The sequence below is a fragment of the Ascidiella aspersa genome, chromosome 3 (assembly GCF_963924565.1).
Source record: "Ascidiella aspersa chromosome 3, kaAscAspe10.2, whole genome shotgun sequence".
NCBI classification, from domain to species: Eukaryota; Metazoa; Chordata; class Ascidiacea; order Phlebobranchia; family Ascidiidae; genus Ascidiella; species Ascidiella aspersa.
Genome location: NC_139449.1, coordinates 25488282 through 25501094, shown reverse-complemented (window position 1 = coordinate 25501094; position 12813 = coordinate 25488282). Strand labels below are relative to the sequence as shown.

Sequence of the window (12813 nt, the reverse complement as noted above, 5' to 3'; positions counted from 1 at the left end):
TCAAAAAATTGTCAGCTGAATGACAAACTTTGTTATTTGCGAATGAAAACTTTCTATATGATCAGATAAACGCAGCGTTTGTAGAACAACTATACCAGTTAACAGGCGAATTCTTAAATGAGATATTTTTGGAAATCTTTTAAAAATGTCTAAACCATTGCGACATGTCGTCAAGGTTGTATTTGAAATCTTGTAGTGTTAACCGCAAAAACGTAAACAAGAAGGCGTTTTTACATCCACAGGTGAATTCCCTGAAAAACTCGATAAGCTAACTTGTGTTAAAAATGCGTGTGGCCCTGATCATCCTCCTGGCACTTTGCGTCTTCGTAATCGCCTGCGAATGCGGCTGGGCGCGTAAGCGACACAGGGGTAGGAACCAGCAGCTGGGATGGAAGCCAAAAGGAAGGCGCACCATGGACCGCCAAAGACGCCCAGGTGCCCGTCGGCCTGGCAGGCACCACCGGCGACGCCCGTTTAATCGGTGCTATGAGACGTGCGGTTCGAATTGCAGCGAAGTCGAAACCTGCAAAAACTCTACTTGCCCCGCGATGTGCGACCAAGGTAATGGTAAACTTTAGTTTTTGAGTAAATGCCCGCCTGACAGTTTGCGCATTGGCATTGCAATCGAATCGTCGAAAACAAGCCTAATAAATGGTCGAAATGTATACGAAAACTATATAGGGAAGGACGATAAAAATGATACTGCAACAATCCAAAAACATTAGGTGTGATGCGCGAAAAAATAGAACGCCTTGTTGGTATCATGAAATTGCGCACGAAGCTAATTATATCAAACCATTTCCTTGTAACTAAATGGACACATTTCAGGTCTATTGGCCACCCTTTTGGCTCGAAGGCTATTTTTTCAGGCGCTGCTTGTTTAACGAATCGTACATATTTCCGTCTGTTTAACAATGCTGTTTATCTACAGTGCGCGCACCCGGGATATGCTACACGCATTGCTTCGTGAACGTCTGTGTCACCAGCTCATGCGTGACCTGCTTGAGGGATTGTGTGAGGGGAGACTCACCACCCCGATGCAACATCGACGCATGCGCCAAAGTGTGCCAGGGACCGGCAGCGATCTGGAACCGTTGGAACCCGCGCTGCCGTTCCTGCTTGATAAAGAACTGCCAGACTCCTTCCACCAACGACGAAGATGACGAGGAAAATGGAGAAGAGGACGAGGAAGATTGGCTTCCAGGCCAAGATGGAGAGGATGAGGAAGAAGATGATGAAGACGACGGTTTCGAAAGCGTTTTAGAAAAACTTGTGGAATCCATTCCGTAACTTTTTGAGGTCGCGCTGTTCATATGTCGTACTTTTCGCTGACATTTCCTGATAGGCATAATTTGCTTCCAAGTTTATTTGATTATTAAAGAACGGTTTTAACTAGTTTTTGTTCTCCTATCTTTTTTCACAAAATTGTGAAACGTTTTTCGTTGCATGGACTCTCTTTGTATTCTTAATCGACTCTGTGTACCACTTAATAATGTTTAATTCCTGTAATGCTATACGTTAATAAAACCATTTTCGGCGAAACGCATTGTTGAAGAACATGTTCAGGGCAACATAGGCATGCTATAAACTGTACACAATTGAGCATGAGTGTGTAGCTTTAGAAGTTTTAATAGGGCCATAAAATATTTTAATTTTTTATTCGATTTTATTTTCATTACTGATACACAACAACGTACATTTAGCACATGACAATTATGGAATTCTGTAATTTGTAAAATAAAAAATTAAGAAAATATTTTGCATAGTTACCCACAAGAAAAATGTTATCAGTTCTCATCAATAAAAAAGTAAGCAACAAATCGTAGAATTGTACAATATATGCTAATAATAAAATAACATAAAACAGCCTTGCGATGACTTTATTCCGTTTGGTCGGCAAACTGTGGGCCGCAGAGCCATTTTAGTGGGCCGCGAGTTATTTTGGAATAGTTTAGTGTTGTCATGTAGTTGTGGGCCGCGTGATAGCCGTACAATCATTGCACTTTATTTTAAAGTTGGTGTAACATAGAATTTTTTAATTGGCTCAGCTCGGAAAGGCCCACGTGCCAAAAGTGGTCCTGACAGCCTGTCAAACTATATTTTTTGCCAACTTTAACTATATGTAATTGAAAAATCTTTCGCGCTTCGCGTATATTCTTCGTTCTATACTATATGCTTTACAATTACGTTATGCTATAGCAATGTTTTGGCCATTGAGGCGCAGTGTATTATTTCACTATGAAATCAAATATCCTGAATCCACTACTGGTTTCGTTGTGGTTTTACGTAATAGGTTTTAATAGCTCTGAAACAAAAAAAAAGCGACAAAAAAGTTTACCGACCAATGCTTTAGTCAATGACTAAACTTTGAACAGACTTACTTTTTGGCAAATACTTAACATGGACTTACGTAAGTTTATAAATGACATCAGTGAGACCATTCCAATATGGCTTATTTACAGCACTGATGAATAATATAATACGAAAACAATATTTTTATTTTACACTTTTCTGAAATGATAAACTTTTTTTTCTATATTATAGAAAAAACAATCTGATAACAAGCAGTTTTGCAACATGTGAAGACTTACGTTTTGCAACATGTGAAGACAAACAACCATTAATAACATAACTGTTTCGTCAGTAAACAGGTTTGGGTTATATTAAATTAACATTAGGCCTACATGAGTCTGATGTAAGGACCTTAAGCGGGAGGATCCCGCGAGATTTAAACAATAAAGAAATGGTCTAACTCTACTAAATATAGGTTTAAATTTATGAAAAAGAGTGTGCTAATCGCTGGTCACGAATTTCAACTTTATGAGATGTGAAAAAACAGTCGTACACTACAAAATTTCGAGATGTTTATGACTTATTAGCAAATCTGCTAAAAGAATAATACAATGCTCATAAGAAAAGCATGTTATTGAGAATGTATGCTATGTTGCGAACGGCCAAAACATTCACAAATAAAATTTTTCAACTTTATTTTTTCGCCGAAAATGCATTTCTGGCTTTCATTGCCGAAATAAAGTTTTCTCTGAGATGGTTCTTTTTCCGGGTTAATGACCGACAAACCAAAAGATAGCAAAAAAGCATGGCGTGACTTTCTTCTGGATTGGAAATTTCCGTGCGGCTTCCCTTGCCGCCTTGCTGAACGCAGAGCTCTCTGCTGTATAAAACTAACATGCGTATTCGACATTCTGTCAGTCGCCGAAAATCATCGGTCCATACGACTCGTTGGCAATGAATCGCTGTTCAGGACTAGCACAAGAAGAACGATTTTGCCAGTGGTATTGTTTGTTGTGCGAATTTATGATCAACGATTTTAGGATTTCGTTGCTAAACTTATTGTAACGCACAAAGCTTGACTAATTTTACTACCCGTTTATTCACGTAACGGATTTTTGTTTAAATTGTTGGAAAACTCAGAAAAAAATTAAAACGAGAATTTTACGTTGTTTTTTTGAATTAAACAACTCTAGCATGAACTATTTATCCATATATAAAAGTGTAATCAGATTTATATTTTAACAGAATTAAAAACCACTGCATTTCGCAAAATGAAGTTGTTCATTGCGCTTAGTATCGCACTTCTGTGGTTTGTCGCGACTATAAATGCTACAAACAGACACAATATAATATTTGACAAAATAAAAAAGAAGATTACCCATTGTAAGAAAACCAGTTGCGCAACTGAATGTGGAAATCGAGAGCCTGGACGTGATGAAAACCCGATAGGGTGCATTAAGAGAATATGTCGACATTGCAGATCGGGTAAATATTTGTAAAATGTGTATTTTTGCAATCTTTAAATGTTTTTCGAAGATCATGATCGATTCAGATGTCGTCTGGCTGTATAATCCAATAGCCGTTTTTATTTTGGCACCCAAACTGTAAGCAGGCACATTTTCCGACTGATTATCATTGTATTATAATAACTTATTCAAAGAAGTATTCTTGATGTACATTCTTTCTGTAAGTTTGACGATCTCGTAAATTTGTCATTTATGTAACGAAAAATGCTTGTTTTTTTTTCAGTGGAACGCAGCCGGAAAAGTGAATGCAGGGCAGCATGCAGAGAGGAAGTGGAATTAGAGTGTATAACACCGACTTGTAGGCTATGCTTCTCTCAAAGATGCGGGGCAGGCGTCCGCACATGTGTTGAAAACAATTGCCTGTCTGAATGCCCGAAACAACATTACAAAAGACTTAAAGTACCTAACTGTAAAACTTGCATACTAACTAATTGTAGAGCACAAATTCGACTATTTCTCAAACAAACTTAAATTCAACACACTTGTGTTCACATTACGAACAATATAACTTGTTATAACTTGTTGTATTTGTACAAATGAAAACGTAATCGCGTATCTTTGTTAAAAAATACACCTTGCCGACAATATGTTTCTGTTTGTGGGCCGTTGATGAAATCCGCACTACACCAAAAATTAAAAACAAAGTCAAGTGCAGCGCAAGTGTAGAATGCTTTTTTTAATTAAATCAAATATTGATTTTATGTTCACATGTTTGAGAGACCTGGAAACGAAACTCGGTCACACAAAATTAACAAATTAATAACCCTATACTACGTCTAACGGTGCTTGGTTCATACACAAAAGTAGAACTCTCAAAAAATGTAATTTAACACAATCAGAAATATTTTGCGATGTGATTATTTGGTACAATTCGGGAAACTTGAGTCACATGATGCTTTGTATGCTAAAACGCATAAATATAAAAATATACGGACCTTCTGACAAGCCCATGGGGCCAGCCATGGGGAGACCAACGGTCGTTACTTAGCTTACTTAGTTGACCGCAAAGAGCAGTGGTTACAAAATAATAATATACTAGATAAAATATGAGCGTTGCCCTGGTTAAATAGATTTTTTAACTGATAAACGACTACTGTATAGTTGACCTGCTACCTAAATAAGTAACACCTACAATACCGTACGCTTTACCTAAAATTTGTTTGAATGCTGTTTTACGACATGCAATAGAACTCGTAAGCAGACTGCAGCCTTATTTGAATTCTCACTGACAGTGTGTATAAACTTCGGGGGCTCCGCTCGGTTTAATTGACATGTTGATATTGATATGCATAGTGATTTTTCATATCGCTTTTCACCTCAGTTCATCTTTTAAGGAAACAGGGTACATGAGTTTGTCACAACAACTTTAAGGATTCACCAAACCAAAAAAGGTTGAAGAGCACTGTTCCAGAGTAAGTTTTTTAAAGCGGTAAGCTAGAAAAGCCACCACTAACAAACTAAAACGCAAATTAAATGATAACGGTTTGTAATTCTGCTCTGTTTTAAAAACACTGACCATAAAATTAATTACTCCGCTAAAGTAATGACTTTAATTTGATTTTTACGGTTACCTAAAAGATGCGTCCAACGTCAGGCAAACCCGTAAACCGTTTGAAATATGAATTGCTTACTGTTCAAACTTCGACAATAAACACGGTATTTGCGAATTCTGTCCAAATTTTGCGATTTTAAAAATGCAAAAAAGGTTGGAACTTGGAACGTTGCACTACATGGAGCTCAACGTTCAGTAACACTAACTTTTATAACATGTGATGTTTTTTTTGCGTTTACGTGTAGCCCAGTGGTACTCAAACTTTTTAAAAAAATTACGCAACGGTCTCATAGCAATTTGCTGACGGTCCCCTTCAAAATATACATCCAAGGAAAATGTGAAACTCTAACGAGTTACTTTATTTTGAGTGAAGCAATCACGAACAGTTTCAACACGATGGCCGTACAGGCAGTGGTGGGATTCAAATTTTTTGTCAGCCGGTTCTATCACGAAAGTTATATTTTTTAGCCGGTTGTGCTACAAAAGTCATATTTTTTGCCAATAAACTGAGCATCGAGCATACATTAACACTGTGTCTGTGTCATACAAGGAAATGATAGGAACAACAAAAATAAAAAAGTCAAGTAAATAAAATTAGTATCATCTTCAGTTAGTCCCACCTTTTATAAGTGATGTTTAAAATTGCTTCTCAGTCACATTAACTAAAGATGATACAAGCTCAAATCGAAACGTCTTAATTAATAATCAAGATGATGTCGATCTACTCGACCTTTTTGGCTTTGCAATTCATTATCAAGCTACATCCAGACGGTTGTCTAGAATCCTACCACAGCGTTGAAACAATGATTAAACAACGGACAATATTTTGGTTGGGTTGTCGGTTAGTGTTAGGGTGAGGGTTAGTCAAGTCTTATTATTTACTATATTGCTTAATTTAAGCCAGGGTTTCCCAAACTTTTTTGGACCACGGACCACTATTTGTAAATCTGTTTTTTCGCGGACCGCAATACAAAGCAAAAAATAAATAAAACCAAATTTTATATATTTACAAAACTGACAACATCAATGGGACTAATGGAATTGCTTCCCTCTGCTTAAATCATCAATTCATCATAAATTCAAAGCGCAACAAGTAAGATTTACGATTCTGGATAGCAAAAGTTCGAAATCAATAAGTTGTGAATAACTGCGGCAATTTAATTATCTTTGAAAGAGTACACATACTGTACGACAGGGGTCGGCAACCTTTTTCTAGTCGGGAGGGCTGAAACCAAACTCAGAAAGGTCTCTGCGGGCCGCACAAAATGTTAACTAAGAATTATGTTATTAAAATGTTAGAACAACTGTAAATCAGGCGGGCTTCGGATATGTTTTTGCACTTAAAAACGCGTTTAGTTACTTTTAAGGAGGCAGTAAAGTGTAAAAGTGGGACAAAAAGCGTTTGTTTGGTTTAAAATTCGAGACCACACGTCGTTATTCATATTGAAAAGTGTAATAAAACCACTTTGAGAAAACGCGATAACCCTAATGGTTAATTTAGTTCAGTGTTTGTTAACCTATTTAATTTAGGGCGCACCTGGCGAGCGAGCGAAGCGAGCGCGATTTTTTTGGGGGGAATACCGTCATTTCTTTCACATTTCTTGCAAGTTTTTACTACATTTCAAAAATAAAAATTAAAAATGTATGTCCAATATTTTTGAATACGTTTTCCGTTTGTACGCGACGCACTTTGCAGTCAGGATTCCGCAGCGCAAGAAGCGCTAATCTAGTTCATATGACAGCATAGTAAATAAACCTGATGTATAAAGATCGTTAACGCAAAGCGCGAAAGTTTTTCGCACTTACATAGTTAAAATAGTCAAAAAGTATGAGAAATGGATTCGTGTCTAGTTTGTCGAAGAGGCTGCGGGTGGTCGGATAAATTACATTCTGTAGGTTGTCGACCCCTGCTGTACAACGTATTTGTGTCAATTTTTAATTTCTTGCCATATCGCCACGGACCACCTGTGCAGTCGTCGCGGACCACCAATGGTCCGCGGACCACAGTTTGGGAAACCTTAACCTAACCAAAGCCAAACGCTAACCCGCATCCTAACACAAATGTTGTTTGTTGTGGTAGGATTCTAGACCAGCGCCAATGGTGCGAACCGGCTGAATCCCACCACTGCTAACAGTCACTCTAAAAAGCATCAGTCGTCTCATGACTTGCATTTATGACGCAACAATTAAACTTTCAGACAAACAATCACAAAAGGAAAATTGGACTCCAGCCAAGAGACCGAGATAAGAACAACACCAACGTCAGAATAAAACACAATTCGAAATAAGGCCAAAATCGGACTATAACCTAATGGTATTAGTACCGTCTAAGTCGGAATAAGTCAAAAATCTGTCGGAATTTAACCTAAAAGGTCAGAATCAGGCCTAAACAACACTTTAATTAACCCCAAACCCCTCACTTAAGTACATCACTAACTCCCCTAATAATTTCAACACCAACCCATTTTTCTAACCCCACCAATAACCCCAAACAGGACCAAAAATCCGGTGCCCAAACAGCGGCGCCCTGACGGCGCCGGTCAGATTAGGGCGTCCAAACGTAGTCACCAAAACGGCCGATGTCAGACCGACGATGGCCGCCGATCGTCCCATACCCTTTACCCACAGATTCGAGCGTTATTTTGGCCATTTGGGCCTTATTCCAAAGAATTTTACGATTTATTCTGATGAATTTAGGCTTTATTCCGATGAATTTAGGACTTATTCCGATGAATTTAGGCCTCATTCTGTTGAATTTTGAACTAATTCTGATGAATTTAGGCATTATTCGGATGAATTTAGGTATCGTAATATGACGTCACGTATCGTAATATGACGTCAGGTATCGTAATATGACGTCAGGTATCGGGATCCCCCTGGTTTTGTGGCTTGAGTTTCGTTCCGGTCTAACGATTCACTTCCGCAACTTACTTCCGTGTTTCCTCAAGCAGCGACAGATTTTGATCATATGCTGTACTGGATATTACTGCGTATTTGGCTGTATTATGTGGCAGCGCAGCAGTCTGTAAAGACGTAACCACCGGTCTAACATTTGTCTTTGTGTGGATTTTCCGGCAGTGAACGTGTCCCGTTTGTGACGTCACCATTACACTTTTCAATTATTGAATAAAGTCAAACCATGTCTAATAAAAATAAATGGACGCTCAAACCAGGGTTGCCAGATGGCCTAAAATTCGGCCAAAAACGATAAATTGTCCTAATTTTAACTGCTGTGTACGACGGTTTGTAAATCATTAGGACAGTAAGCTTTCTGGCCAAAATTGGCCGGGCTCACGAGGCCTCCAAAATTGTTCATACCAACTTTACCAACGTAAATTTAAATTGTTTTCGTGCTTTGCGCGATTTTGACGCGTATATTTTTACAATAAAACTGTGCAGCACAAAAGCGTCAGGTGTAGTATAGGGGGCTTTAGTTCCAAATTGAAATTTAGGCCAATTTACTTTAAAATTTATGCTAAGTTTACAATAGGTTACAGGCAAAGTATTTCTTTTTTAGCGGTATCATAACTTTTTACATAGCCTTTTCTAAAAACATCCACAAAATTCCGGTAATAAAATTTTGGTGTTGCAGTTTTGGCAAAAGGAAATATAATGTACAGAAAGCTTTATTATTTTACCACTGTTAACGACTAACCGTTTTGTAAATTTGTAATGAATTTTGGCTGCTCGACAAGAACAGTTACCTCCATTGATTACCTTTATTCTCGCAATAAGTACATGCTAAATATTATTTGACCTAAAATGTCCAAATTTCACATCAACAATGTCATGTTTTAGCCAAATTTTGATACAATCCTAGTCTAGATTTTTCCCTATTTGAATTTTGCAAATTTTAAAATGTGTTTTTTATTTACTCGGGTTTGTGTGTAACACACTATAATTGTGGGGTCGCGCAAGTTATCGAAATCTTAAAAGGGGTCGCGAGAACAAAAAGGATGAGAACCACTGTACTAATCTAATGCGAAACCAAAATCGAACGCAAAACGCCGTTTTTCGTCTTTTGTTTGGTCGACCGTAATCTTAAAATGAGGTATAATAATGACTGTCGTGTGCGTTTCAAAGTCTCCATTTTTATGCATAGATACTATTAGATGTTAAATTATGCCCTTTAAGCATATTCTAAGGTTCTACATAATGATATAGAACTGACCAACGATTAAGGCAGTGGTGAAAGTAAGCCGGGCGGTCCAAAACGGCGTTCCTCTAAAACAACTTTTGCAGCTCAGTCGTACCGAAAACAGGCCATGTTCCTTTGTCACAATGTATTTAACCTAAGATTTCAGTTCCATATTTGTGCACTATATCAAACGATACCCTTAGTTTTCCCAATATTTAAATATTTAATATACCGGCTGTCTGCAGTTAGCCACAGAGGATTGTACTGCAAGATCTAAAAGCTAAAAAAATCTAGCATGCAGTAAGGTTTGAACTTATGCCATTTCGAGACTGTCGCTCTTCCGACTGAGATATCCCAAATGGGACCTCAATAGACCAACGGATTTGGGCTAAAGCCTTTCCGGCAGCACCTCGTATATTGTTTTGTGTATAGGTACTTTAACTTAATCGTTGGTCGGTGCTACTTTAGCACATCTAAATCACATGTGATTTCATTTAAAAACCTTATATGTTTTTTGCAAATAAAGGTTTAGTCGGAAACACCTTATCAAGTTGCATAAGCAGGGTGTATGGACGAAGGGTACGTACTTTGTGTGTCAAGTCAAGGAAACTTCCAATTTATCAAACTTGGTGTCGCTAAAATAGTCATGATGTTACTAACATTCTACAAAAGTAGATCAGGTTTATCAAGCAAATGGTATAAAATTTATAAACGGACAATTTAGATTGCTCCTAAACGTCCAAAATCTGTAGCTTAAATAAGCTTTTTTCGAATCACTAGTAAAGCTTACAATGTTTTTAATCTTTTTTTTCTATTTTTCCCACTTGCTCGGCGACTTGCTTAAGAGGGAGCAAAATGAGCCACGGTTGCTCTGTCTCTCTCCCTAAAATGAGCCACGTTGCTCCGTCTGTGTCTCCCTAAAATGCGAACATGCAGCCGACTGCCGACTGCCGACTGACTCGCAAACTTTCCATTTTATTATGTTTAGATATACAACTTAGCGACAAGTTATAAAACAATAAGAGGATGGCTTTTCTAAAGCGGCATTAAACCCCATATTAAACTATACACCGTATAACAATTTGTCGGAAAACAAATAACAAGTTGTCACCAAATAAATGTTTGCGCTAAAGAAACCTCTTTTTAACCACTGCAGGGGTTGCCAACCAGCGGCTCGCGGCCCGCCTATGCAGCCATTTTTATGCGAACCTTAGGTTAATTTTATTTTTTATTTTCTCAAGTCGGCATTGCTGCTTTGGAATGCTAAAGTTATTGATTATGACCAGTTTCGATTTAGAATCTATTTCTATTTATAAAATCAAGAAACCAAGTGTTGTTCATTTCTTTCCATTTATGAGGTGCGGCTTTTGGCGTTTACAGTAGCAACTGCGGTTCTTGGTCTCTTACCTGTTGGTTATCTCTACCCCTACTGACGTACATCGGCGAGGTTTTGTTAGGCGCGATTGTGCTGTTTATCAGGTCAGTGACCGCGAAGCCAAGAAAACGAAAAACGAGATGGCGTGACTTCTGCAGGCTGAACGAACTCTGTACGTCATCGCTCGCCGAGCGCTGACTAAACAGATTTTCTTGCGGTATAAAACTGTCGAGCTCGTTCGCTACCCTGTCAATCGCCGAACAAACGCTGTTCAGGACACTAAGAACGATGTTTAGTCGGTGTTGATTTTTAACGTATTGTGCGCATATGATCGACTTTTTAATAATTTCCTATTTTTTTATAAAGACTAATGGAAGGACTGGCGTTTTTTTAAAGGCCATAGACTTTTTAAAGGTTGCGTTTTGTTCTTTGTTTTCAAACTCGCCTTAGGTAAAATGGTATATCAAATAAAAATGAAAGTAATATGAATTAAAAGCGAACATTTTGTCAAAACTGATCAAGAATTGTTTTTGTGTTGGCCAATACAAAATTATAATCAGCTTTTAATTTTAACAGAAATAAATGAACACTGAACTATGAAGTTGTTTCTTACAATTTTTGTCGCACTCCTGTTTCTTGGCGCGACTACAGATGCAAGAAAATCAAAAAAACAAAAACTAAAAACAATTGCAAAAAATATAAAGAAAGAAGTAGTGACTTGTGTTAAGGCCACTTGCCTAACAAAATGTGATTCAGATGATTTTAGCTGCTTTGCCGATCATTGTAAACGTTGCAAAACAGGTAAATATTTAGAATACCTATATGTTTTTATTTTTCGTCTGTTAACGCCATCAGCAATTTCGCTTCTTTTCATTATTAGAGTAATGGCGAGCTATACCTGTTAATGTTCATATATAAAGACTTACATGAGCCTAGATATCTAACGGCTTGTAGTATTGTATCAAAATAAATTGCCCTAAGATTATATATTAGTTTCGTTAACATTTTGTGATGGTAAACTAGTGGCAACATTTATTTATTTAAGTTCTATCAAAGTTGTTATTTAAAAAAAATACATTCGCCTCTTTTTAGTGCCAAGACGCCAGAAATCAGCATGTCTCAAACGGTGCGCGGCTAGTGCACGAGAAGACTGTGAGGTGAAAGCAAGGTGCAAGACTTGCGTTCGAACGTGCAGGAGCGCGATCCACGTTTGTGTTGAGGCCAATTGCTCAGACGAATGCCCGGCTGTTACGGGGCGTGTATTTGGAGGAATTAGAACCAAAGCCTGCATAACTTGTGTGCTTGATTCCTGCCGAAGTGAAATCAGGAAATATCTGCCTTGAATAATTACAAATAACCACAATTGCATTAGCAGTAAGACGGTGTTTGTTTTTCAATCAAGAGGCATTTTTGTATAGTTGTAATCGCAATTGCGTTTTGTTCGTCATATGATATCATGTATCTCTTTTGAGCCGTTCATTTAAAGTCATAGTTATTAACGACAAGACAGTCAACATTCAGTAAACTTGGGTTTAACAGAGGAGTTTTTTTGGTATTGCACATTTAATAAAGACCATGAATTTAGGAACGTATTATTCCTTCTACATACCCGCGGACAATATCCAGTAATATTAAAAAATATTAAACACCACTCCAAACAAAGGAAGTTTCTAATTGTGAAAACGACTTTTTGACTGACTCATATTTTGCTGTATAGAGAAATCAGGTGGCACTGTATAAAGACAAATTGTATTTGATTCTCGACAAGCTTTCGCACAACCGTGCTTCATCAGGTCAAAGTATAAATGAAAACAATTAAAATGCACGTAAAAGCACAGGCGCAAGTAAAAGGCGATAAGAATGGTGACGTCTAACATATCCACAGGCACATGCTCGCAAAAGCGTGTTACTGACGCAAAAACAATTATGC

At 37.7% G+C, this 12813-nt stretch overlaps 1 protein-coding gene and 2 long non-coding RNA genes across 3 annotated transcripts; all 3 read left to right on the top strand.

Annotated features, from left to right (window-relative positions):
* Positions 1-1542, top strand: LOC146161123 (uncharacterized). The gene is made up of 2 exons (XM_083384675.1): positions 1-561; positions 932-1542. The coding sequence occupies exons 1-2, from the start codon at positions 285-287 to the stop codon at positions 1288-1290; spliced, it is 636 nt and encodes a 211-aa protein (XP_083240801.1). The 5' UTR covers positions 1-284; the 3' UTR covers positions 1291-1542.
* A 1679-nt stretch (positions 1543-3221) lies between these two features.
* On the top strand, positions 3222-4405 carry LOC146161122 (uncharacterized). The gene is made up of 2 exons (XR_014494656.1): positions 3222-3777; positions 4042-4405. It is a non-coding gene; the product is annotated as an uncharacterized LOC146161122 (long non-coding RNA).
* A 6742-nt stretch (positions 4406-11147) lies between these two features.
* Positions 11148-12426, top strand: LOC146161121 (uncharacterized). The gene is made up of 2 exons (XR_014494727.1): positions 11148-11684; positions 11976-12426. It is a non-coding gene; the product is annotated as an uncharacterized LOC146161121 (long non-coding RNA).
* The last annotated feature ends 387 nt before the right edge of the window (positions 12427-12813 follow it).

What these genes read in the sequence shown, in the direction of transcription:
- LOC146161123 (XM_083384675.1), top strand. Translation starts at nt 285, where the DNA reads ATGCGTGTGGCCCTGATCATCCTCCTGGCACTTTGCGTCTTCGTAATC. An exon ending in CCCCGCGATGTGCGACCAAG is followed by an intron (nt 562 to 931) that starts GTAATGGTAAAC and finishes GTTTATCTACAG; the next exon opens with TGCGCGCACCCGGGATATGC.